This window comes from Carcharhinus amblyrhynchos, chromosome 15, assembly GCF_965287045.1.
Source record: "Carcharhinus amblyrhynchos chromosome 15, sCarAmb.v2.hapA, whole genome shotgun sequence".
Lineage (NCBI taxonomy): Eukaryota > Metazoa > Chordata > Chondrichthyes > Carcharhiniformes > Carcharhinidae > Carcharhinus > Carcharhinus amblyrhynchos.
Genome location: NC_137338.1, coordinates 16,531,435 through 16,558,461, shown reverse-complemented (window position 1 = coordinate 16,558,461; position 27,027 = coordinate 16,531,435). Strand labels below are relative to the sequence as shown.

At 42.2% G+C, this 27,027-nt stretch overlaps 1 protein-coding gene across 2 annotated transcripts in view; it reads right to left on the bottom strand.

Moving 5' to 3' along the window:
• Positions 1–27,027, bottom strand: part of LOC145353104 (suppressor of tumorigenicity 14 protein homolog) — a 122,022-nt gene that overhangs the window by 61,008 nt on the left and 33,987 nt on the right. For both annotated transcript variants that reach the window (XM_080203468.1, XM_080203469.1), the window contains 2 exons: positions 18,058–18,244; positions 9,246–9,385 (listed from right to left, as the gene is read on the bottom strand). In XM_080203468.1, coding sequence (XP_080059594.1) covers positions 9,246–9,385; positions 18,058–18,244 — 327 coding nt within the window. The remainder of the gene's footprint in view (positions 1–9,245; positions 9,386–18,057; positions 18,245–27,027) is intronic.

Here is a 27,027-nt window from a genome sequence, read left to right as displayed (position 1 = left end):
AATTCATTCAGAAGATGTGGGCATCGCTGGCTAGGCCAACATTTATTACCCATCCCGAATTGCCCTTGAGAAGGTGCTGCTGGACTTCCTTTTTGAACCACTGCAGTCCATGTGGTGTAGCTACAATCTCAATTCTCTTAGTAAAATAGTTCCAGGATTCTGACCGAGCAACAGTGCAGCAACGGTGATATATTTCCAAGTCAGGATGGTGAGTGGCTTGGGGGGGGATCTTTCAGGTTCTGGTGTTCCCAAGTATCTGCTGCCCTTCTCCTAGGTGGCAGTGGTCGTGAGTTTGGACGGTGCTAACCAAGGAGCCCTGGTGAGTTCCATGCTGTGCATCTTGGCTATGGGCACAGCAAGTTCTGGAGCACACATCTTCAGTACCATTGCTGGAATGTTGTCAGGGCCAATAGCCTTTGCAGTATCAGTGCTAGCAGCTGCTTCTTGATATCATGTGAAGTGAATCGAATTGACTGAAGTCTGGCATCTAGGATGTTAGGGACCTCTGGAGCAGGCCAAGATTGATCACAGGCTCAACACTTCTGGCTGGAGATTGTAGCAAATGCCCCTGCCTTACCTTTTGCTTTAAAGGACTCCCCATCATTGAGGATGGAGATATTGGTGGAGATTCCTCCTTCAGTAAGTTGTTTAATTGTCAATCCCCGTTCACGACAGGATGTAACAGGAGTGCAGAGCTTAGATCTGATCTGTTGGTTGTGGGATTGCTTGTTGGTCAGTTGAAGACATTTTAGCTTCTCTGAACCACACAACTTAAAGATCAGAAAAGCACTGGAGGCACAGCATTTTCTGTGTCCTGCTTAGTGAAATCTTAAATCCATTTATGGAGAAGGACTTTATACATTCACTATGGCAAAATGCACAAAGGAAATTGGCCCCATCACCCCAGTTTGGAAATCGGCTCAAGGTAAAAGGAAAATCCCAGAGACAAAACCCAGTCAGTTAAAAATAATGAAACATTTTGTATAGATTGTGTCTGTCCTGGAAAACATTCAAATCAGTTTTTGCTTCTTTGGTGCCCTGGTTTTTAAATAGTTTGCCTCCAATACTACAAGCCAGTCCTCTGCTGCTGATTTTAAAGGCTTTCTCCCTGGATCTTTTGAAAAATGTAGTGACTTTCCACAGTGCAACGAAAAGCCAGGGACACTCCCCCACGCTACCTGACAACACGTTGCCCTCTATTCCTGATTGTATCCATCTAGTTCCAACTAGTGTATCATCTGAGTATTCTCCCACCAATTTACAACTGATAAAATTAAACATCCAAATATTAAAAAAGCTGTAAAGGGTATGTTTTGAAAGAATATTACACATAGGTTAGGGTGGCATGGTGGCACACAATGTTTGCACTGCTGTCTCACAGCGCTAGGGACCCAGGTTCGAATCCCAGCTTGGGTCACTGTCCATGTGGAGTTTGCACGTTCTTTCTGTGTCTGTGTGCGTTTCCTCCGGGTGCGTTGGTTTCCTCCCACAGTCCGAAAGACATGTTGGTTAGGTGAATTGGCCATGCTAAATTCTCCCTCAGTTTACCCGAACAGGTGCTGGAATGTGATGACTAAGGGATTTTTACGGTAACTTCACTGTAGTGTGAATGTAAGCCTACTTGTGACCCTATAGATTAACTTTAAATTCTAAACTACTAATACAAGTTCCAGGATGCCATTTAACCAAAAATAGATTAAACTTATTCAGTGGATGTAAATTATTAGTCGTGATGTACTCATTACAAAAAAACCCATAAGCTGGGACGTCTTGTTGAAGTTGTACAAGACATTGGTAAGGTCACATTTGGAATACTGTATACAGTTCTGGTCACCCTATTATAGAAAGGATATTATTAAACTAGAAAGAGTGTAGAAAAGGTCTACTAGGATGCTACCGGGACTTGATGGTTTGAGTTATAAGGAGAGGCTGAATAGACTGGGACATTTCTCTCTGGAGCATATGAGGCTGACAGGTGATCTTACAGAGGTCTATAAAATAATGAGGGGCATAGATCAGCTAGATAGTCAATATCTTTTCCCAAAGGTAGAGGAGTCTAAACTAGAGGACAAAGACTTAAGGTGAGAGGGGAGAGATACAAAAGGGTCCAGATGGGCAATTTTTTCACACAGAGGGTGGTGTGTGTCCAGAGCAAGCTGTCAGAGGTAGTAGTAGAGGTGGGTACAATTTTGTCTTCTAAAAAGCATTCAGACAGTTACATGGGTAAGATGACTATGGAGGGATATGGGCCAAATGCGGGCAATTGGAATTAGTTTAAGGGTTTAAAAAAAGGGCGGCATGAACAAGTTGGGCTCAAGGGCCTGTAACCTTGCTGTAAACCTCTATGACTCTATATCTATTATTATAATAATAGATTGTAGAGGGTATTGTATAGAGAGTATTGTGTCAGCAGGTCACTGATACATGGAGGCTCTGAGTGGAACACTCCCTCCAAGAGGACTTCTGACCAAAAATGCATGCTTCGCTAATAGCTGTCATCATTGCACAGCCCTTAATATCTTTGCCTCTATCTCTTTGCAAGGATCTGCAAGAGACATTTGCAGAATTCACCATCTACTTCCCACACGAGTATCTCATAGATGTATAACAGGTGCCATGTTGTCAGGGCTGGGCCTTACATGCTCTTTTTAATCAATGAGGCCAATCAGAATGAGCTTTGCCATTCTGGCTGTTCTCTCAAAGGTCCAGGGAGTCATCGACAACATACATGTAGTAGATCACCTGACCAATACTCTATCGATGTGCAGCTTATATACAAGCACAAAAAGATCAGCATGCATGTTTGTGCAAGATTCCCAGGGAGCTGTCAAGATACTTTCCTCCTGTGCCAGCCAAGCCTCTCTGGTCTTCACACCCAAAAGCACAGTTAGTGGCTGCCTCTTTGGAGACAAAGGTCATCCTCTCAAAACCTGGCTGATGACAATACCCATTAGGAAACCAGACAGTGATTCCCAGGGAGATACAATAGAAGCAAACTAAAGCTGTCATTGAAACAAGTCATCAAGATGCTAACACTGCCATTCAGATGCTTAGGCAGATCAGTAGCAGGAGTGGGTACCCTTCAGCATGCATGAACTTGGTATTCAGATTGATATTCATCTGCCACACCTTGCAATATAAAGCAGCAACATGACCTGATTCCCCCCAAAAAATTCTAGTGTTGAATTGGTGAGAAAAATGGTCTTTTCTCAGTGGGAGTTCAGACTTGAATCTCCTACACTCTGTGCAATGCAGAGATCACCATCGTGAATATCATTAAAAGGTCATGGGCTTATTCTCGCCAGAGTCTGACAGTTCTGGAACTCTGCACTGGCCCCGATCTGTCAGTCTGCAGTTTGTTGGGGAGCTCAATCGAGACCAGCCTGGGATCCCTGCAGTGTTGCCCCTCTGGCCCATCCCACTGCCCAATCATGCTCTCCCATCCCAGAGCATTGCAATCTTCAGATCCCATTTCCTCCCACCAGCAGTGATGATCCCACCCCTGGAGGCAGACCCACCCCACGTGAAGTAGACTACACCCCAGCAGATTACCTCTCCCCAGCCCGCCCCGATCACTGCCCTCCCTTCAGCCCTGACCTACTCTATCTGCAGAGTGGCTGCAGGACCTCCAATGCCCTCCCATGCCCACCAATCGCCCCTAGGCACAATATGCCCCACCCCTTGTCCCCAACCCCTAGGCCCAACCTCCTTGGCACTGGCTGATGCCTGGTGGGCAGTGCCAAGGTGCCCCCTGAGCATGGGTACATTGCCCCTTGGGCATGGATAGGGCCATAGGCTGGCACTGCCAGAATGTCCATACCCAGGGGCATCACCCCCCATTGCCTGACTCCCTGGGGGGCCCCAATTGCCCCAACTTCACTCTGGAGGGGTCTTCCACTAGATTCCTGCAAGTGGGGAGCTGCTCTAAACCCCTACCAGAGTGAAATACCCCTGGCGGGGTGGGAGATACAATCTGGCCCGGAGAATTCCGTGCTGGGCCCGATAATGACATTTAAATAAGATTAAAAACAGCTTAAAATCACTTACCTGGTCTTCCCGCTGGTTCTGACTGCGCCTACCCTCCAGCTGTTGGAGATCGCATGCGTCGGGAACACATGCGCAAATCTCGCGAAATGGCCGACACATGCATCTCCCAACCCAATGCACCAAAAAAGATGCATGTTGGGGTGGGAGAATCGAGCCCATAACCTAGAGCTCCAGGAGGAAAGTGGCCCCCAAAAACCTGTCTCTTTGGATGGGTAGCGGGGAAGGGAAGAGCAACAAGAGAAGGAGGATCATGACATGGCATTGCTCAGGATACCTGACTGTGGCACGGTTTAGTTACTGAGTGAGCCTGTGTATCCATCTAGCAGCCACATTCAGAACCCATTTGGTCCATCCAACCATGAACACAAAACAATCCCACAATCAACAGTATTTCCAATTAAACAACAGCAATTGTTCCTCATTAACTTTTGTCTTACAATTCTTCTCCAGTAAGCAGACCACTTAGCAGGCAACAGGACACAAATGGCAATACAGAAAGATGAAACAAACAATTTAAATCATATAGTAAAATTAAGCAGAAATTTAACAATCTGACTGTGTTAAACACCCACGTACATCTCCTTCTGCAACCACAATCCCTTACTTTTTTTCCAATTACCCTTGATGATGCTTCAATAGAGCAAGAGACAGGCTGCTCAGGTCCATGCACTCACTGCCCTGATGCTCGTGGCTCATATCTTCTGGATTTTGGAGTGTGAGAGAACCACTGCAAAGAATGCTCCACCTGAACCTGTGCAAGGGTGGACTCAATCAGGAGGACAGGAAGCAGCATGTGAAACTCTGACTGCGGGGAGTGGGGGAAACAGAAATGGAAGCTACTTAAGCTTGATGTACCCCTGCTTGTCTTTACGTCACCGACATTTCTCTTGGGGCCGATTGCAGAAACTCATCATCATTCTTGGGCTCTGCAGGGGTCTGATCTCCAGCACTGTAATTGCTTCTGCCTGCTGTGGATTCTTGGCCAAACGGTTATCACCACATTGTGACCCCAAGTCCCCTAAGAACTAGAATCCACTGTAGTCGCATGTATCTGAGCTGATGGAGGGAGTAGAAGAATGCAAATTGACTCAGCAATGACTATAGGTCACTTACATTCATTAACATAAGAACATAAGAACATAAGAAATAGGAGCAGGAGTAGGCCATCTAGCCCTTCGAGCGTGCCCCGCCATTCAATAAGATCATGGCTGATCTGTTGTGGCTCAGTTCCACTTTCCCGCCCTCTCCCCATAACCCTTAATCCCCTCTCTTATCAAGAACCCATCAACCTGCTTCTTAAAAATATTTAGCGAGGCAGCCTCCACCACTTCAATGGGCAGAGAATTCCAGAGATTCACCACCCTTTGAGTGAAGAAGTTCCTCCTCAACTCCGTTCTAAACCGCCTCCCCTTTATCTTGAGGCTGTGCCCCCTAGTCCTACTGTCTTTTTTGAGCGGGAAGAGTCTCTCCACCTCTATCCTATCCATCCCATTCATCATCTTATACGTCTCAATGAGATCTCCCCTCATTCTTCTAAACTCTAACGAGTACAAGCCTAGTTTATTCAGCCTCTCCTCATAGCTCAATCCCCTCAACTCCGGTATCAGCCTAGTAAACCTCCTCTGCACTCCCTCCAGGGCCAAAATATCCTTGCGCAGGTGCGGCGCCCAAAACTGCACACAGTACTCCAGCTGCGGCCTCACCAATGCCCTATACAGCTGCAGCAAGACCTCCCTACTTTTATATTCAATCCCCCTCGCTATGAAGGCCAGCATCCCATTCGCCTTCCTGACCACCTGCTGCACCTGCAAGCTGGGTTTTTGCGACTCATGCACAAGGACCCCGAGGTCCCTCTGCACCGTCGCCTGCTGCAGTTTTTCGCCACGTAAGTAATAGTCCTTCCTACCATTCTTCCTACCAAAGTGGACCACCTCACACTTGCCAACATTAAATTCCATTTGCCATTTCCTGGCCCATTCGCCCAGCCTATCTAGATCCTTCTGCAGACTCTCCACACCCTCCGCACAATTTGCCTTTCCCCCAATCTTGGTGTCATCAGCAAATTTCGACACCCTGCACTCGGTTCCCTCCTCCAGATCATCTATATATTACCTGCATATGGCTGATGTAAACTGGATGGACTCTAGCTGGCTAGCTGGGGAAGGCCAATCTCACCTTCCACGCAGGAATTAGCTTTATCCTCGCTAGTCAGCTCTGCTCCTTGTTCCTCGTGGGAGGAAAGTATCCTGAGTTTTGGGAACTTTGCAATATACATGCCTTCCCATTGTGGGCAACCTTGTCCTGCACAAAGACAGATGGATTGAATGTGAGCAGTATGACCGAAAAAGCAATTCAATGCATGCATGCCTATCGTGTGTGCTGAATATTTCTCAATAAGGGATTAAGACACCATTTGTACAATGTTTTATGTGAAATGGGGATCTTAAAGTGGATGGCAGACATTCGGTGCTGATGTTCCATCTATTCATAGTATGTGACATCTCTGTGGATTCTTACTCTTACACTGCCTTATTCCCTTAAGAGAGTGTGGGTTTGAAGTGATAAGTTTTATTTACCATGGCACAGAACATCAAATCATTCATGTAATTCCTGAATTGTAGGCAGTCTTTCTGTTTGTGTCACAGGCGCTGCCATCCCTGGTGACCTCCTCCCAGACTGACGTGGTCTGGCACAAGGACCTTCTGCTCCCATCATGAGGAAAGAGAACCTCCTGCCTTTCCTGAATGGCCTGGAGCAGAATATTCGTGGAATCAAGGGTTTCTTGCATTTGGCAGCTATGGTAATGCCAGGATTAAACCCATATCTGGCCTGCAGTGAGTGCGTGTCTGTGAGTGCTATTTACGTATGTCTTTAGAACCTTCAACTCCATGATTCAGCCAACACATCAGACCTACGCTCTGCAGTCCTGCCACATCCAGCTGTCAATGGTAGTGGATAATTAATGGTGGTGGATGATCCATCTTGGCCTCCTCTGGAGTTCCCCAGCACCAAAGATATCAGTCTTCCGCCAATTCGATTTGCTCCATGTGCTATCAAAAAATGTTTAGAGGTACTTTTTTCTGTCAAGGAAATGGGCCCTAATAATATTCTGACAATAGTACTGAGGATGCATGAACCAGAATTTGCCACATCTTTAGCCAAGTTGTTCCAGTACAGCTATGACACGCACACGACCATCTGGCAATGTGGAAAATTGTCCAGATATGTCCTGTCCATAAAATGCAGGAGAAATCTAACCAGGCCAAATACTGCCCATCAGTCTACTCTTGATCCTCAGCGATGTAATGGAAGGGGTCATCAACTGTACTAACAAGTGGCACTTACTCAGCAATAACCTGATCACTGATGTTCTGCCAGGGTTACTCCTGATCTCATTACAGCCTTGCTTCAAACATGGGCAAAAGATCTTAACTCCAGAGATAAGTGAAAGTGACTGTCCTTGACATCAAGGCAGCATTTGACCGAGTGTGACATCAAGGAGCCCGAGCGAAACTGGTGTCAATGGGAATCGAGAGAAAACCCTCCACTGGTTGGAATCATATCTAGTACAAAGAAAGATGGTTGCAGTTGTTGGATGTCAATCATCTCAACTCCAGGACATCACTGCAGGAGTTCCTTGCTGTAGTGTCCTAGGCCCAATCAGCTTCAGCTGATTATCAATGATCTTCCTTCTATCATAGAGTCAGAAATGGAGATATTTGCAGAACAGTGCACAATGTTCAGCACTATTTTGACTCATCAGATACTGAAGAACACCATGTCCAAATGAAATAAGACCATATTTAGGCTGATAAGTAATATTCATACCATACAAATGCCAGGTAATGACCATCTCCAAACTGAGAGAATCTAACAATCATCGCTTGACAGTCAATGGCATTACTATGATTGAATCCCCCAATATTAACATCCTGGAGGTTACCATTGACCTGAAACTGAACTGGATCACCCATATAAATGCTTTAGATCCTGAAGCATATCAGAGGCAGTGAGCTACTCAATCTGTAATGAGTAACCCATCTTCTGTTCCCCAAAGCCTGACTACAAGGCACAAGTGAGGAGTATGATGCAATACTCTTCACTTGCCTGAATGAATGCAACTCCAATGACAATCAAGAATTTTACACTATCCAGGGCAATGCAGTCCACTTAATTGGTACCCCATCCACAAACTTTGACTCCCTCCACCACTGATGCACAGTGGCAGCTGTGTTTACCATCTACAAGATGCACTGTGGGAACTCACCATGGCTTCTTCAGCAGCACCTTCCAAACCCATGACTACTACAACATAGAAGGACAACAGCAGCAGACACATGGTAACACCACCATCAGGAGGTTCCTCACCAAGCCACTCACCATCCTTACTTGGAAATATATTGCCATTCTTTCACCGTCACCAGGTCAAAATCCTGGAACTCTGTTCCTCACAGTACTGTGGGTTACCTTCACCACAAGGACTGCAGCGATTCAAGAAGGCAACTCACCACCACCTTCTCAAGGGCAATTAGGGATTAACAATAAATGCTGGCCAGCCAGCGACACCCATATCTCAGGAATGAATTTTTTAAAAAGGTTATGATGAGACAGACATACAAATCACTGTCATGAGATTCAATGAGCTCAATGTTTATGCATACTCAATGAGCTGGAAATTAGAAACTCAAGCACATATATGCATCTCATTACCCAGGAGAATCACACCAAGTTTCCTGCCCACCACTAAACTCAGTTTCCAGAATGGACAATTCCATCCAATATCTTGCACCTGCATTTTTTTATAAGATTCCTGTGATAAAACTTACTGAATACTTTCTTAAAATCCAGAAATTTACTCTATTCCTTTATCTATGGATTAATTTATTTAAAACGCCACTGAATTTATCAAACATGGCTTTCTTGCAGCAAATCTGCAATACTTGTCCTTTTTTGCGCAATGTACTTCTTACACTTATTAATGTGATCCAGAATAATAAATTGTTAGAAATTATGTACAGCTAACATTAAACTAACTAGTCTTTGCTATTCAGTTTCTTATCCTGTCGATTTGGTTGCATCAGCCAACTAGCCGTCTGCTGACGTATTCTATCTATCATATTTTATTCACCTCAGTGGCATACACATGCTTAAATCTCTTATAAAATTAAATAACTGGAAAGATTGTATGGTAGACTCACTTATTGTCTTGATGAATTGTACTGTTGCTTCAAACTGATTCACATATTGAGATTGTGAAAAGAATATGACCAACATGACATTCCCCGATGATGCCACAGTGAAGGTCTGCAGAGGAAAAATTTGGCTGCGGGAGCATATCCTGTCAAGTGAAGATATAACTATTTGAATATTGCATAAAGCTGGTTCCATTTACAGTTAAAGGTTAAGAACTGTGCTGCCTCCCCACAACCCCCCACCATCATGATTCCTGACATGCGCCCCCATCAAGACTCCTTCATGCTCCACCTTTGTACAACCCTCCCTGCATGGCCATCCTCCTGCATAGCCCCCCCATCATAGTATCCTCTGCATATGTCCCCCTGCATATCCCTCTCACCATAGCTCCCCTGTCATAGTCTCCACTCAGGCCCCACATCCACTCAGGCGCCACATCCTTGGTGCTTCCCTGGCACATGGGCAATGCCCAACTGGCACTGCCAATGTGTCTGGTGGGTATTGCCAGTATGCCAGCTGAGAACTGCCAAGTGGGCGTCACCCATGCACACTGTCCAATCATGTCCCCGACCATCCGGGGGTATCAATAGCCCCCTAAGCTCTCATAGCGTGGCCATCGCGTCTGGTCTCTGCTAGTGGAGACAAGTACTGATTCTCACCAGTCTCACGTCATGCCCGAGGTCACAAGATCCCAGGCTAGAGCTGGGAGAATCCGACATTGAATGGGCTATACATATTTAAAATCTGCTTTAAATATGCCAGTTGGCCTTATGCTCAAATCCGGTTCGCACCATTAGAAAGGGAACGGGACAGTTGCAAACTGTTTGGTGTCAGGTGTGGAACCAGTTTTTAGGCCGGCACGCTATTTTTCAGGATTGGCTACAAATTGCACCAGGCGCGGTGAGATCGGAAAACTCTGCCCAATGTGTTCAGAAATTACATTGAGATTTATACTACCCTTGATGAAAGATGGGGCAGGGGGCAGCAAACACCTCAGATTTCAACAGAAAGGAATGTTCTGCTTCAAAAGAAATTGATATCTTTGGTCTTTATGGGTAAGAATTGGGAAGACACTTCTGTATTTTAGCAAAACAAAATACTGCAGCAATTTGATAATGCTTTGACACGATCTCAGCAGAAAATAAAGAAAATGAAGTTGCATTACTGTTCAACCTAACATCATATGTCCAGACTATTGGATCCCACATCCTAAATTTAATTCCTCTCTGATCCCTTATTGATCCATTTACTCTCAAAACCAACATTTTGTTTATCTGTCTGAACAAGCATGCAACTAAATTATCAGCTAGTATGGATCTCGTATTGTTTCAATGGCATTGTGATTTAGAAAGATCTTAATATCTATTGTGACTGTGACACAGAATATAAATACAACACCCAGTAATTAGGGATTAAGATTATTCTCCACCTAAGGCATAAATAGGATTCATAATTTCTTTTACAACAATTCAAAAGAGTAAGGACTTTATGCAGACCTCAAAATGGATGACAAAGATATCAAACTTAGCCCAGTCATAAATCGAGTTTTTATCAAGAATATTAAAATTATTTAAAATGCATGTTTATACATCTATCTGCATAATAGTTCATAAATTTGAATCTACTTGACAATCTATTTTAAAAGGAAGCAAAATAAATTGTTTTATCGGAAGTTTAAGATAAAAAAGCTAAGTTACATTGTAATGGACAGGATAACCAATATGCTCTAAAGCAAACACTGCACGTATTGAAAATCTGAAATAAAAAGACGGAAAATATTGTAAATAGTAAGCAAGTCAGGCAAGAACACTTTTATAACTCTTTCACAAGATGTGGGCATCACTAGCTAGGCCAGCATTTATTTCCCATCACTAATTACCCTTGAGAAGGTGTTGGTGAGCAATTGTCTTGGACCATTGCAATCCATGTGGTGCGAGTGTACCCACAGTGCTGTTACGAAGGGAATTCCAGGATTTTGACCTAGCAACAGTGAAGGAACAGTGATGCAGTTCAAAATCAGAATGGTGTGCATCTTGGAGGGGAACTTGCAAGTGGTAAATCTTCTGCCCAGGTCCTTCTAGATAACATAGGTCACAAGTTTGGAAAGTGTTCTCAAAGGAACATTGTGGCTGAAGTGCATCTTGTGGATGATACACACTGCTATCACTGTGCATTGGTAATGGAGGGAGTGAACGCTAGAGGTGGTGGATGGGGTGCCAATAAATTGGGCTGTGTTGTCCTGGAGCTTCTTGAGTGTTGTTGGGGCTGCAATCAACCAGGCAAGTGGAGAGTAACCCAACACACTCCTGCCTTGTATCTTATAGATGGTGGACAAGCATTGGGGAGGCAGGAGGTGAACTACTCACCTCAGAATTCCCAGCCTCTGACCTGCTTTTGTAGCCACAGTATTGATGCGGCTGGTCCAGTTCAGTTTCTGGTCAATGGTGACCCCAGGATATTGAAAGTAGAGGATTCCGTGATGGTAATGCCATTGAATGTCAAGAGGAGATGATTGGATTATCTCTTGTTGGAGATGATCATTACCTCTGGCAGTGTCCACATCTGTGGATAGAGAAACAGAGTTCTCATTTCAAGTCAAAGACCTTTAATATGAACTGGGAAGTTAGAAAATCAATAGGTTTTAAACAAGTGGTGGGGATGGGTAGGCAAAGAAAACGAAAAGTCCTTCGCAGCAACTTCGGTGGAGGAGAATACATCCGAGGCATCATTATCACAGCAGACGCAGGGCACTCTCCAGAAGTGCAGATACACTCAGGCAGTACCTCAGATGAGTTTAGAACAAGTAGTACAAGGTGATCAGCATATTATGTTGAACAGGAGAAGGTTATAGAGGCAGAGACAGTTGTGTGCAGTGCCCCACAGAGAACAGTGGCAACTCCAGTGAAGCTCTGCTGGGCAGGGCTGCAAAGTCTCATGGGTCATATATAAGGCAGGTCTTTAAGGAGCCATTATGTTCCAACCCTTGAGCTATTTTCAGTGTTTTCAACTATTTATGCAGAGTCAGGCCCCTTCTTCCCTGAATGGTTATCCATTAAGCAGCCATTTCACCTCCTTGGACATGCTGCAGACCCAGTGTATTTCTCATGTTTTGTCTCAAAAATCTAAATCAACACTACATTACAAGTTCTTCAATGGCTGGTTAACTGCCTCGATTGATTACCCACTTTCTGCAACCCCCAAGAAGACAAGTCCACCAAAATCACTGGGAGGTGCGAACATACCAGGAAAGAGGGAAGCTACTCAATGGCACGATATTGACATCATGGCAACCTCCATGTCCTCCTCCATCAGGATAAAAGTTCATTCCACAATACTCCAGACACCATCCAGGACAAACCATATAATTAGCACCCCATATCCCACTTTAAACATTCACTCCCTCGACCACCGATGCACTACTGCAACTATGTATATCATCTACAAGATGTACTGAAATGACTCATCGTCTCCTCAATAGCACCTTCCAAATCTGCCACATCTACCACTTAAAACAGCAGGCATATGTGAAGACCACTAGCAGTTAAGTGGAGCTGAGTCCATGAAAAGGTCAGCCATGATCACATTGAATGGTGGAACAGGCTCAAGAGGCCAGATGGTCTATTCCTGCTCCTAGATCTTATTAACAATTTTCTTCCAAATCACTTGACTTGGAATGATAGCGCCATTCCTTCACTGTCGCCGAGTCAAAACCTGGAACTCCCTTCCTAACAACACTGTGGGTGTATCTGTACCGGCTGGTTATGCAACAGTTCAAGAGGAAAGTTCACCTCCACCTTTTCTAGAGATATTAGTGATGGGCAAAAAATGCTGGCCTTGCCAGCAACACTCACCTCCCATGAACGAAGAAAAAAAAACTGAACAGTATATTTAATGCCATTGTATTAAAACAAATGTGAAAACTGTTTCCCTTCACAGCATTAATGCCCACTTAGTGACAAACAAGATTTCATCCTCTGAAATATAAACATGTTCTGTTCTTAATTCACTTGAGTGCAGGCATACTAAATTAGAAATTCTTTGGGTCTTGCTCCACTAGCATAACCATGGAAGGCCAGAAACTCCAGGTGCCCTTGTCCAATGCTGGAAACCATATTCTACATCTCAAAGGTGGAGTCAATGCCTGTGAAATCATAGAAACCCTACAATGCAGAAGGAAGCTATTCGGCCCAGTGTGCCTGCGCCAAGAACAATCCTACCCGTGCCTTATCCCCATAATCCCACCTCTCTACCCTGCTAATCCCTCTAATATACCCATTCCGGGACACTATGGGACAATTTAGCATGACCAATCTACCTAACCTGCATATCTTTGGACTGTGGGACAAATGATGTGGAGATGCCGGCGTTGAACTGTGGTAAACACAGTAAGAAGTCTCACAACATCAGGTTAAAGTCCAACAGGTTTATTTGGTAGCAAAATCTACTAGCTTTCAGAGCGCTCCAAAAGCTAGTGGCTTTTGCTACCAAATAAACCTGTTGGACTTTAACCTGATGTTGTGAGACTTCTTACTCCGTGGGAGGAAACCAGAGCACCCAGAGAAACCCATGTATACATGGGGAGAATGTGCAAACTTCACACAGTGGGCTGGGGCAGTCTCCCTGACCAGGATTTGATGATTGGATTTAATTGGAACAATATCCAGGAAAAGGAGAGTTCAGTTGCGTAATGCCATCTCCACCCCCATCCCTCTTCCCAGCAGCAAGAGGTACTTAAAACATCTTTCAGCCCAAGCATTATAGGGCCACTGCTACAGTTTTCAGAATGCAACATTTCTGCCTTTATGATTTCTTACAAACTCCACTGAAAGAAATGCTCTCGTTCATAAAAAAAAGTGTATCTTTCAAACTGCTCAAATGCATAAGGTCAAAACTGCAAGAAATCTGCAATGTTTCTTGAGCGATAGGCAAGTGAAAAAGTACTAGACTTAAATGTTAACAACATTCGGATTTAGAAAGGTTAAACAAAAGGTCAAGTGAAGTTAATTAAGTAAGCTTTAATAATTGCTCTTATATCCACAGAAGAAGAATGGAAAACCAGTCAAATCTAGTTTTTGAATAATCTACTGCTGAATGAGCCCACAGGCTAATGCTTTCATGGTCAGTGAACATGGTTTGCATACACCCCTACTTATTCTCAGGTTATGACCTGTAACATTTAAAGGGGGATTTTTTTTTTCTGGTTTAAGAGACAAGCTAAAAAAGGCATACATCATTTTTGTCACCAATGTACTACTCATGTTTTATACAATGTCACATAATTTTGTCCTTTCACATTAATTCCTGTTAAAGTAGTTTAACCTGACTTTATTCTCTACATATCAACAAGATTTGCTTCACATCTGCTGTTCACACGGGAACAAAATAGATTTGTTAAAAACTTCTTCATGCAGGTGGTACCCCTTTACTTAGTTAAACTGCAAAACCACTAGTTTAGACTTAGATTTAAACAAATTCATCTCAATATTAGAAGAAGGTACAATAATTCAGTGTTTTCAAAACCAGAACAGGATGAACCAAGATATTGGCATCTTTACTAATTTACGTAAAGTTGAAAATCACGGACATTATTTCAGTCATACAACATAAAATGTCCTCCTGGCATTTAGGACTCTCATGTCTGTTTTCAGGTGGTTAAAGTACTGAATGAGGAGCTATACATTCATCAGCAAGTAACTTAAGACACAAAATTTATGTGAAACAATGAAAATAGTTGTGGGTTAAAATAGAACTCTGAACGTAGCGACATTGCTCTGAGCTTTTTTTATTCTGTTGGATTCAATTTGTTTAATAAAATTGGAATTGCTTTGGGTTATAAACAAACTGTTCCAGAACAATTCTTATCACATACTTATATCATTGCAGAAAGTATTAGGCCATTAACAAAATACAATTCATTTTTATTTGATCAAAATAGCTTGCCTTTGTAACTAAGCCACATTCACAGGCATCTGTTAGCATACCTGTGAGCTGTGGTGCCAGCACTCCACTTTTAATGAAGATAAAAGCATTTTTAACAACAATTTGAAACAGTCCGATAAACAATGCATCACTTCTTCCTTTATTTTAACAGTGCTTCACCTTCCTCTCGTTTCAATTAAAAATCTATTTTAGTTCATGCACATCGATGTGAGGGTTGAGGTAAGGAGCTGGGAAATAGATCTTTTGTCTATTCTTTGCATCTAGTACTAGAATGCACCAATTTACCTGTAGTACAACCAGATGAGCCCAGACTGATTATTGGCATTGCCCTCTATCCTCTACTTTCGGCAACCTACAAGAAATGTGTCTTGGGGCAGTCTGACGCTAATTTCTAATAGGCAGAGGTCAACAGTTCAAAACTACCACTGCTTGGCACCAAACTGACAATCTCTCCGAGGCCATAGGGAAACTGATGCTGCAAATTGAGAAGAAAAAATGTCACACTGTACTGTGTGTGAGGAGTGCTCTGAACCTGGGGCTGAGATACATTGCTGAGAAGAATAAAGAGGAATCATTACTCTGCAATTAATTACAACAACAACATGCACTTTTACTGCACCATTAACGTAAGAAAACATCTCAAGGCATTTATTAGGAACGGTCTGAAGTAAAATTAGACATTGAGCAACATAAAATGATGTTGGAGCTAATGGCCTAAAGCTTGATCCAGGAAGTAGATTTTAAGAAGTATCTTAAAGAATGAATGAGAGGGAGGGCGTCTTAAAGGTTTAAAAAGGGAATTCCACAGTTTAGTGCCCAGACAGTTGAAAACATCGCCACCAGTGGTGAAGTGATTGAAATAGGGGATATTCACAATAGTTGGAATTGGAGCAGTGCAGATATCTTGCAGAGTAATGGGGCTGGAGGAGCTTATAGAAATATAGAGAGAAGAGACCTTGGTGGAATTTGAAAACAAAGATAAAGGTTTTTTAAATGGAGTTGTTCCTTATTCAGGAACAAATATAGACCAGCTAGCAGAGAGCTCTTGAGTGACTACGACTTGAAGCAAGTTAGGACACATGGGGTGGGATTTTCCAGCTGCAATTGCCCCAAAACTGGAAAATCCTGCCTGAGGTCAACAGACCCTTGCATGATCCATCCCCCCACCCACTACAATTCATGTGGCAGGTAGAATGGGAAAGTTCTCTCCATGAGGTTTGATAACTTCAGTTTACAGAGGGTAGAATGCGGGGAGGGTTGCATCAGAAGAGTCAATTCCTGCAGTAACAAAGGCATGGAAGGTGTATTTTTGCAACAGGTAAGCTGGAAATGGGACAAAGTTGAGCAAACTTACAGAAATAGAAATAGACATACTGAGTGATGAAACAGAAATGTAGCTGGAAGCTTATCTTGGGGTCAAAAATGCCAGTCTCTGGTCAGAGTCATTAACTAGTGGGTGCAGTTTGTAACTGACATCAATTCTGCTGTATCTGACATGAGAATACTTAATGCACTGAAATGAATCGCAATCAGTCAGAATTTACCAAAAAAATCTTAACTCTAACCATGCAGTTAAAAAGGAAATCCACAAGTGCAAAATGTTTGGGCAATGAAAAGATTTCCTCAAACTGCTTGTCCATATTTCGTGCCAGAGTTCATCCTCAGATTGAGTTGTGATCTTGATGGGATGGAGGGTAATATCTGTAACTGGACAGCAATCTCCATCCCCAGATGAACTCTGGCTTAAAGATAGACAAGCAGTTTGAGGAAATTACTCACTGATCCCAAACATTCTGCATCCTCAGATGAACTCTGACGCATGCTCTGTCTGTTTATTTGCAAGATGCCTTCCATGACTGGTGGACACATTGTCCAAACTTGATCTTTATTTCCGATGATTAGCCCTCTTGGATTTAACTATTATTTATTTTCTGTTCTGATGGCTTACTGAATTCTTAAAGCAGAAACAATTGCTGTTACTAACACCATACAAATAAAATACATAATTAACAATAAATGATGATCATGTCATCAACCACCATTAAATTGAAAGGAAGTTCATAAGGATTTGCACCAGTTTTGTAGGGTTGCTGCCAGCATATGCATTGGATATTGAGTATTATGGAATGTCCAGAGGTTGTGAAAGGTGAGATAAAAAAGCAGGTTCTATGTCTCAGCAAAGTTATAATCAAGACCAAAGGATGCAAATAGCAGAGGCCAAAGTGTGTAAGTGAGTGATGTCATCACTAGCTCCCTATATTTTGCAAAATAAACCATTCTATTGAAATTGGGGATCCATATGACACCTTAGTAGGAAAGGAAATGGAAATTCTGCCCAGCCATTTGTTGAGCAGCAAATTTTCAGGTACTGCAGATGATTCCTCTGGTCATCTGAAATGAGGCTACAAGGGTAAGAGAGGAAGTGAACACGACTATAACTGACACTGTTGTGATCTCAATGGGACAGAGAGTAACAGATGCCACATGTCTGTAACTGACTCTAGACAATCCAGCTTGATCTCGCTGGCATTCCTCTTCTGATAGTCTTCATCCTCCGACACAAAATCCTGCAATAGGGGCACTTTGAAAGTAATCATTGTGCCTTGAAAAAGCACGATCATTTCAAAATCTGTCACTGTACCTTCAAGACTTCCCTTCCTTCCAGGTAATAACCATGTTGGTCTTTAATACTCATTTTAAATAGGAGGACATCACTGGGCAGAACCTTTGAAGAAAATTCAGGCCTACATCCTAATGCCCTTATTTTCTTAGGATTTCTGATATATAATTTCTGGTCTGCACACATACTGCTACATGCATCAAACAGTTCCTGTGAAGTAGATTTCCTACCCAATGATTTGCCTTTCCTTACCTTACCTTATGATTAGTTTCTTTTTCCCAGGCACTAGTGAGTCATAAAGTGCAATGTAATTCAGGCTACAATCATCATTCATAAAATATTTTTGAATAGTAATTTCCAGCAAATGGTTTGCAGGCGCTCTCATCTCCCAACGGCATGATGACGCTTTATTCCACTGGATTCTTCTATCAGTCACAGGACATGCTGAGGGATAAGATAAGATCATTAGAACTTTAAGCAGGAACAACAATGAAAGACCCATTGTTCTTTGTTACAACAGCAAATCATTGGAAAATACCATTCAGTAATGAATGGAACATGAAGTATGCTTGGATGCCAGTGAAAAGATGGGACTAACAAATTGAATCCATACAGATGGCTTCCCTAGCTTCCTGGGTGTTGTGTATACATCTCCACGAGTAAACTATTTTAAACTTGTTTTGACTTAATGCAAGAGGTGGATAGGCAGAAAGTTCACAATAACACATTGCATAGGGAGGGATGTAGCCAGCAAAATGGGCCAATACAGATTCTTGCCAGATTGCACTGCTATTTCAAAATTAGTGCAAATGTAAAACCAATTCCCAATGATACTTCTTCATCATAGTTACAACTTGGAATCTGCAATCAACTGGGATACGTCGGCTCAAACAGTCTTAAAAATGATTCAATCCTTGGCATTAGAACATTGACAGCAATTAGTCTACACTCACCAAATACAACTGTTGCTGCTCTATTGTTTTCTAAAACATCTCTACTTTCCCATGAGCTTGCTTTTGTACTTCCTATAAATCTTGTTGCTTGATATGTCCCATTATATTAAGCAGAAAAATTGGTTCTGGGAAGTATCACATTATGGGCACACAGCTTGTTTAGTTCAACACATTCTGTCTTTTTCATTGAGCGGGTCACCTGAATTAACTTAACTTTCATCTTCTGTTTTGCTCATTCTGAGTTTTGTGTTCTCTTTGTTCACTACCTGCCTTTATTGCAAATCTCTTGGTGAATTAATCTTATCTCTGTTGCTTTTAGAACTTTGGCAGACTTCCTTCACAGATTCAGTACTTACATCCCTAATAAAGGCAGTAGATTGAACAAAACACAAACTTTGAAGTCTCATGTATCTCTCTGTATAAAAAAAGGAAAGGATACCTACAGTTGCATAACAGCCTTTGCACTCAAGCATTGCAGGAATTCTCAGTTGAATCGATTATCTAACTTAAGCACAAAGTACACATGAAGAGAGCATAGCAGTTTTCTGCTGCCTGTGTTGAAGCATCTTCACAGTAACTTACAGGTTGGCCCTGATTTTGTGTAACAGGGATTCTTGGTATGAAAGCAATCTATTTCAGAGAGCTGACATATTGGAGAATGGTGCGAAGGAAGAATGGATATCTGCAGCTATATAGAGTTTGCAGCTGCACTATTGTTAAATGTACTGCCTGGAAATGACTCAGTAGAGGCACCAAAAACACCCTGCATTTTGGACCCTGCTGTACAATTTGTAGACCAAGTGATCATGTGATGACATGGCTACAAAAATGGTCACGTGTTGGGAGTGTGGGAGCTCTTCCCGGGACCCTGGGCAGACTACAAGCATGAAGTAGCTGCTCAGCTAGCGAATGAACTATTGGTTGTCATAAGTCCTTGTCAGTGTTTCAGAACCCAATACATTTACGTGGTGTCAGGAGTTGGTAGCATGGCACAAGGAGTCGCTCCAATTGACTGGCTTGTCTTTGATGAGAAACATTGCTGACGGTTGGGAAAAGTTTGAGAAGGACTGGCAAATTTACCATCATGCTACATTGCCTGACAAGTTGAAAAAGGTACAAGCCTGTACCTTATTAAACATAGTAGGTCCTGAAGCCACTGAGAAATTTGAGTCATTTGTTTTTCAGACAGAGGAAGAAAAAGAGGACCCTGAAATTATTCTAAAAACGTTTGAGAATAATTGTATTTTGGCAAAAAATATAATGCTTGACAGACATGCATTTAATTCAATAAACCAAAGAGCGGATGAATCAATACAATCTACGTGGCCATCTTGAAAATCTTAGTAAAGAAATGTACATTTGGAGCCCTCATTAATAAGCTGGTCAGGGATCGAATAGTCTGTGGAATCCACAGAGATCTTGTCCATAAGCAGCTGCTATGAGACAAAGATTTAACATTACAAACAACCATTGGTATCTGCACGTTAAACAATCACAAAAAAGAAGCAGGGATCTTACGGAGGAAACAGAAGTATTTGTTGTACAGAGAGCACCCTGATCCAACTGCAGTGGCCATCACTCTGTTTGCACATGGTAACAGATGTAACAAATGTGGAAACTAGAATCACTTCACTTAATGCTGCAGATCAAAACCATAGGAGCCTTCCTCTATTACCAGTAACGTGGCCGCAGGTCGGTCCTCCAATGGTAGGAGCACCAACAAGGTGAATGAACTGGAGTTCAGTCAAAGCAGCAAAGCCACAGGCCCTCCAACAACATTTTATTGCGAGAATGTTGACACTGTCACACAAAAGGGTGAAATCTTCACCACAATCAACATGATTTGCAGTAATGCCAAACTGAAGGCAAAGATTGACAGTGGAGCAAAGTGTAACATATCATTCCCATGTTATGGGAACTAGACCCATATGCAGCACCAGATCCCAATATCCAGGTAACCACATGGCTTTTGGCAGACAAACCATCCACACCAAAGGTGTGGTCATTCTCCACTGTGCTTACAACGTAAAGTCATTATTAGGTCTTTGGAACAGCATAACTTTAGAGCTCATTCAACTTGGGCCCAAAACTGGGCCCCAGAAACGAAAGGTAAGCAAAGACTTCTTCAACTGTGACACCATTGGTAACTCTCCAGTTGTGTACCACATGAGACTAGATGATATGATACCATCAACAGTTTGTGCTCCGAGAAGGGTACCATGAAGCAGAAAGTAGTTCATGAAATACATAGGATGATGACAATGCATATCATAACACCTGTAGGTGAGACCATGGAATAGGTTCCAACAATAGCAACTGCAGTGAAGAAAGATGGCGCAGTCAAAAGTTGCATCACCCCAGTGCACTTGAACAAGGCACTGCTCAGACCTCATCAACTGATGAAGGCAAGTGAACACGGGATGAATATCAGACATGCCAAATGCTAAGGTTTTCCACATTCCCGATGCAAAATGCGGCTTCTGGCTGATACCATTTGATGAGGAATTCTCAAAACTTAGCACAATCATATCTAGGATAGGCAGATATTGTTTTCTTCAAATGCTGTATGGGGTCTCCAGTGGTGCATGATTTGCAACCCTGTAAAATCATTGTTGATGACATCTTGGTTTGGAGTCATGGACTAATACTGCGGGCCAATGTCTCACCAAACTTACATATCTTCAGAGGTACCACACACAACATCACGAAGGGCACATGGAAGCAACACGTATACAGAAATGGAAAAGGAAGTTTCCGATGTGCACCATGCATTGCACTCAAACCACATCAAGCAAAAGAACCACTGCACTTGCATGAGGTCATGGACCTCTCCCATGGTTGTTCACAGCTGCTGACACCTTCAATGGAATGGTAAACAACACAGTCTTAGTTGGGGGTAGCAAAGTCACTCATTGTAATCGGTAACAAGTCATACTCATTCTTCTTCTACCTTGGGATGAGTTACATAAGACACCACTCCTGTTTTGAGACATTTTGGTTGACTATTTGGCTCTATCTCGAGTATCACATGAATTTCCTTCATTGAGCCAAGTGTCTCTTTGAATATACTCATACATTTATCCAGAAGCTGCTGTAGGTCTGTTTTGACATTGATTAGTCTGTTGTCAGTATCGAGTTAAGCTTTATTTTCTGCAACCATAGTCTCCCAGATAGAGCAGGAAAATTACAATGGACCACATGGAAAGGCAACTGCACTGTTTGTCCACTCAACTCCACACCGACCATGATGTAACCTCTTATCAGCACAATTTCTTCCATGTATGTCCTTAAAATAACATCAACTGGTTTCAAAGGGAGATGCTTCAGCTTTTATTGATATGTATTTTCTAGAATTAAAGATACAGCAGTGCTAGTATCAACCACCATCCTAATTGGTCGTCATCTTAACTTTGGAATCACCCAGAATCTATGTGATTCACCCTGTTTGGATAAGATGTTCAGTTGGAACGCTTCATCATATTTCTGGTCATTCTCTTCTTCACAATTGTAATTCCGTTCTTCCAAGTTGTAAATTCTCTTGTAGAATGCAACTTGTTCTTTTTCTTGAAAGTGTCCAGTTTTTTCTTCTAAATAGTTTTCCCAGGGAATCGGTTCTAGCCCAACAAACTTTTGCAATGTGTCCCATTTCACCACAATTTTTGCACTGATTATTTACTTGCTGAATGGTGCTTGTTGCTATTTTAACTTTTTACAAGAAGTTTCCAACCTGTGGATCTTCATTCCTGTACCAAATTGTGAAGCTTCTTTAGTAGCTATGTTCCATCGACATGGCAACTTTTACTAATGTCTTTAAAGTCAAAGTTTGTTTCGTAAAAAATTTCCTTTCGATAACCTCATTTTGGAAACAACAAACTAGATGATCTTGAAGAGTATCTTCTAATGATCAGTGGTTTTGGAGAGTAATGCTCTTCGAGGATCTTTGTCAAGTATCATTAATTTTAGTCCCTGGCTTTGCTGAATGAACCAAGTTCCTGAGCAAATTGTACGTTTTACTTCCTATTGTACTGAAAAAAATTGATGTAAGTAACCTGTATATAGTTTTATTCGCTTGTACAACGTACTGAAAACTCTCTGCATAGGATCTCCATGATTTATTTTTTTCATTGAAAGGACTCACGGCACTTTATTGCCCCACCATTTTTCTTATAGACACAAAACTGCACAGATCTTTTTAACTGTCTTCCCAGTGCTCCCCTTTTTATTCTGGAGACCATTGATTTGATTTTTTTTTAAATGGATTCAGCAGTACAACAGAGCAGCCCTTCTTTTCTAGTATACCAGCTACTGCCTGAAATCTAACCTGCTGGGCTCAGATCCATCAATCCATCACGCAAACCAGCCTCTCATCCATTCACTCTGTCTACACTTCTGGCTTCCTTGGAAAAGCAGTCAGCATAATTAAGGACCCTACGCACCTGGACATTTTCTCTTCCACCTTCATCCTTCGGGAAAAAGATACAAAAGTCTGAGATACATATCAACTGACTCAAGAACAGCTTCTTCCCAGCTGCCATCAGACTTTTGAATAGACTTACCTTGCATTAAGTTGATCTTTCTCTTCACCCTAACAATGACTGTAACACTACATTCTGCACTCTCTCGTTTCCTTCTCTATGAATGGTATGCTCTGTCTGTATAGCACACAAGAAACAATAATTTTCAGTGAAAAATATTGAATGGATCTTCCATTCGGCCCTTTGAGCCTGTCCTGCTGGCCAGCGATCGGGAGGCCAGCAATGTGTGGCCAGTGCACATGCAACAATCTCCACTTTGACAGAACGTGCACAGTGGCCCACTCTGCTATGCTGCCAGCCTCTTGGGCAGAGATAGGCCCTGCCCCCTAAGTTTCAATGTGAATCTCGTTAGAGCATTCTGCAGTGGTCAAAGTGTGGGAGATTCATTTTGAAACTCCTGCTAAAACAATACAGCAGGAATGACTCCAGTTTTCATGCAAATTCTACACTTAGAGCATTTTTGGGAGAATCGCCCCAACACTTAGTTGCCTCATCAAAATCAAAATGTATTGTGAATAGCTGGGGTCCTATCACTGATCTCTGCAGTACCCCACTAGTCACTTGTCAGAAAAAGACCAGTTTATTGCTATCTTTATTTCCTATCTGATGACCATTTTATATCCACCTTAACATATTATTCACAATCTTTAATTTTACAAGCTAATCTATAATATGGGACTTTGTTGAAAGCCTTCTGAAAATGCAAATAAACCACATTCATTAGCTTCCCTTCATCAATTTTACAAGTTATATCCTCTAAGAATTCCTGTAGATTTGTCAAATAACATTTTCCTTTCATAAATCCATGCGGACTGTCTGATTTTATGATTGTTTTCCAAATGTTCTGCTATTAAATCTTTTACAACTGACTCTAAAATGTTCCCCACTACCAATGTCAGGCTTACTGGTCTATAATTCCCTGCTTTCTCTCTATTCCTGCACCTCTTTTTAAATAGTGGAATTACATTAGCTAACCCTAATCTGAAGGAACTGTTCCTGAGTCTATAGAATCTTGGAAGATGACCACCAGTGCATCCATTATTTTCAGGGCCACTTTCTTAAGTACTCTGGAATATAGATTATAAACCCTGGGGATTTATTGACCTTCAATCCCATCCATTTCCCAACACTATCTCCCTACTAATATTGATTTCCTTCAATTCCTCACCCTCACTAAACCCTGTGTTCTCCAAAATTTCTCATATGTTACTTGCGTAGTTAGCGCTTCTGGACATTTACAGTGCAAATGCTTACCTGGGAATGAGAAAGATTCCCCAGTTTGTCTTTGGAGGGCAAGAGGGCCTGTTCCCCTGCTGTCATTTCCTTTGTTCTTTGTTCATTGTTCATTTACCCCCAGATCTGACACTGGGGAGCCAGGAAGTTAGGGGCCAATGTATATTCTGTCGTATTGTGTAGCTACTATGAGGAGGCTTACAAATTACTCCTACCAATGACTTCTTTCCTTTGTTATTTATTATCTCTCCCCAGTCTAATTCTTTGGAATCAAGATCATTTATACTGATCTCATCTTTTATTAACAGAGACATCCCACCATATTTTCCTTTTATCATATTCTTCCAAGTTATCAAATATTCTTGAATATTCAGATTGCAACCTTGGTCACTTTGCAGCCACATCTCTGTAATAGCTATTATTATCATATTGATTTATTTCTATTTATGCTTTCCATCTTCTTATGAATGTTGCAAACTTTCAGATAAAGAGTAAAGAGATAAAATATAACGATAATTATTCTTCATACACCCAGTGCGATCGTGGGTGATCATCAGCCTGAACTCCATTTTTCCACCCAGTTGCCATAATCCTTTGATCCTCCACAAGACCCAGATTCTATCATAGCTGTAAGTATATTCAGTTAGGAAAACACAAAACAGGCTTGAAGGAGGCAATGCATTTTTAATTTACCCTTTATGTATCTTACAGCTGATAAAATTCATGGCGATGAGGACATAGAAGAAATGAAGGGATGAAAGTGAGTAGGTGAAGTGAATACCTCCCCAAAGCAAAGGGCTAGAAACAATGATTTTCCACTATTCCATCTCATTATATGATGCAAATGTAGCATCATATAATGGTCACAGCGCAGGAGACACCTAGTCAGTTCATCATGTGTGCACCAGCTCTCTGATAGAGCAACTCAGCTGGTCACACTCTCCAGCCCTTTCCCAATGGTTCTGCAAATGTTTTCTCTTGAGATAACTACCAAATTCTCTCGATCTGTCGACCTCCAACACACCCCGTGATAGCAATAAATGACCCAAAACAGAATCCGAGGGGCTCACATCAGAAAAAAGCACACATACTGTTGTCACTATTTTTAGGTATGAATAGTTTCATTGGAATGCATGTTTGTCACAAATTCTACATGATATTAAAGCTTATAGCTTATTTATTAGTGTCACGAATAGGCTTACTTTAACACTGCAAGAAGTCACTGTGAAAATCCCCCAGTCGCCACACCCCTGTGCCTGTTTGGGTATACTGAGGGAGAACTTAGCATGGCCAATGCACCTAACCAGCACGTCTTTCAGACTGTGAGATGAAACTGGAGCACCCGAAGGAAACCCACATCGACACAGGGAGAACGTGCAGACTCCACAAAGAAAGTGACCCAAACCGGGAATTGAACCCAGGTCCTGGCGCTGTGAGGCGGCGATGTCTCGCTGGGCCACTGTGCCGCCCCAGACATTTTGGTAGCAGTGGGGTTTGAACCCACGCCTCCATTGAGATTGGAGCCTAAATCCAGCACTTTAGACTGCTCGGCTAATATGTTATAATAATTAAGCACAGAGGGTTGCATTTTCTTAGTTCTGAAGTGATAATATCTGAAATTTTATGATAAGCTTTAAGTGCACTATGGGAAGCAATTTTCACAATGACCATCTTTTCTCATGAGCTTTGCTTTCTCAAATTTGTACACCACTAATCACAATGGTCAAGACTTTTTCCCCTTCCATGGTGAGTTTCACAGTGGTGGGAAGCGGCCTCCCTCTCACTGGTGGTGACGTCTTATTGTCCCACCATTGTCATTGGGATTTCCCAACAAATGCACCACTCAGCGCTGAGAAATACACAGCGGGGGTGCATCAGCAGTGGGATAAGATCCTGCCAGCATAAATGGCAGCAGGATTTTGGCAAATGTATTCTTCCCATGTTTGAATAGTCGGATAATCAAGTTGAAATAAAGAGTCTGTAGCATTTTCTTTATACAGGGTTTAATAGTAGAACAAAAAAACTCACAATTGGAGCAGTATTCATCAGTACATTACAATCCAAACGCTCACATCAAAGAACAGATGTATTCAACAAAATATCATCAGTACTGAACTATTTATAGAACTGCATTATGTGGGATATCCTATTTAGACCTTTTCACACACAAAGAAGCACCAAATGTGGACCAGATTATAGGAGACTGATTAAACAACTGTAAAGATATTATATTGAACACATTGATATTAAATTAGAACATAGAACGTAGAACACTACAGCGCAGAACAGGCCCTTTGGCCCACGATGTTGCGCCGACCAGTTAAAAAACAATGACCCTCTAACCTAAACCAAACCCTTACCATCCATAAACCTATCCACGGATCTCTTAAACGCCCCCAAACTAGGCGCATTTACAACTGCAGCAGGCAGGGCATTCCAATCCCTCACCACCCTCTGGGTAAAGAACCTACCCCTGACATCTGTCCTAAACTACCACCCCTTAATT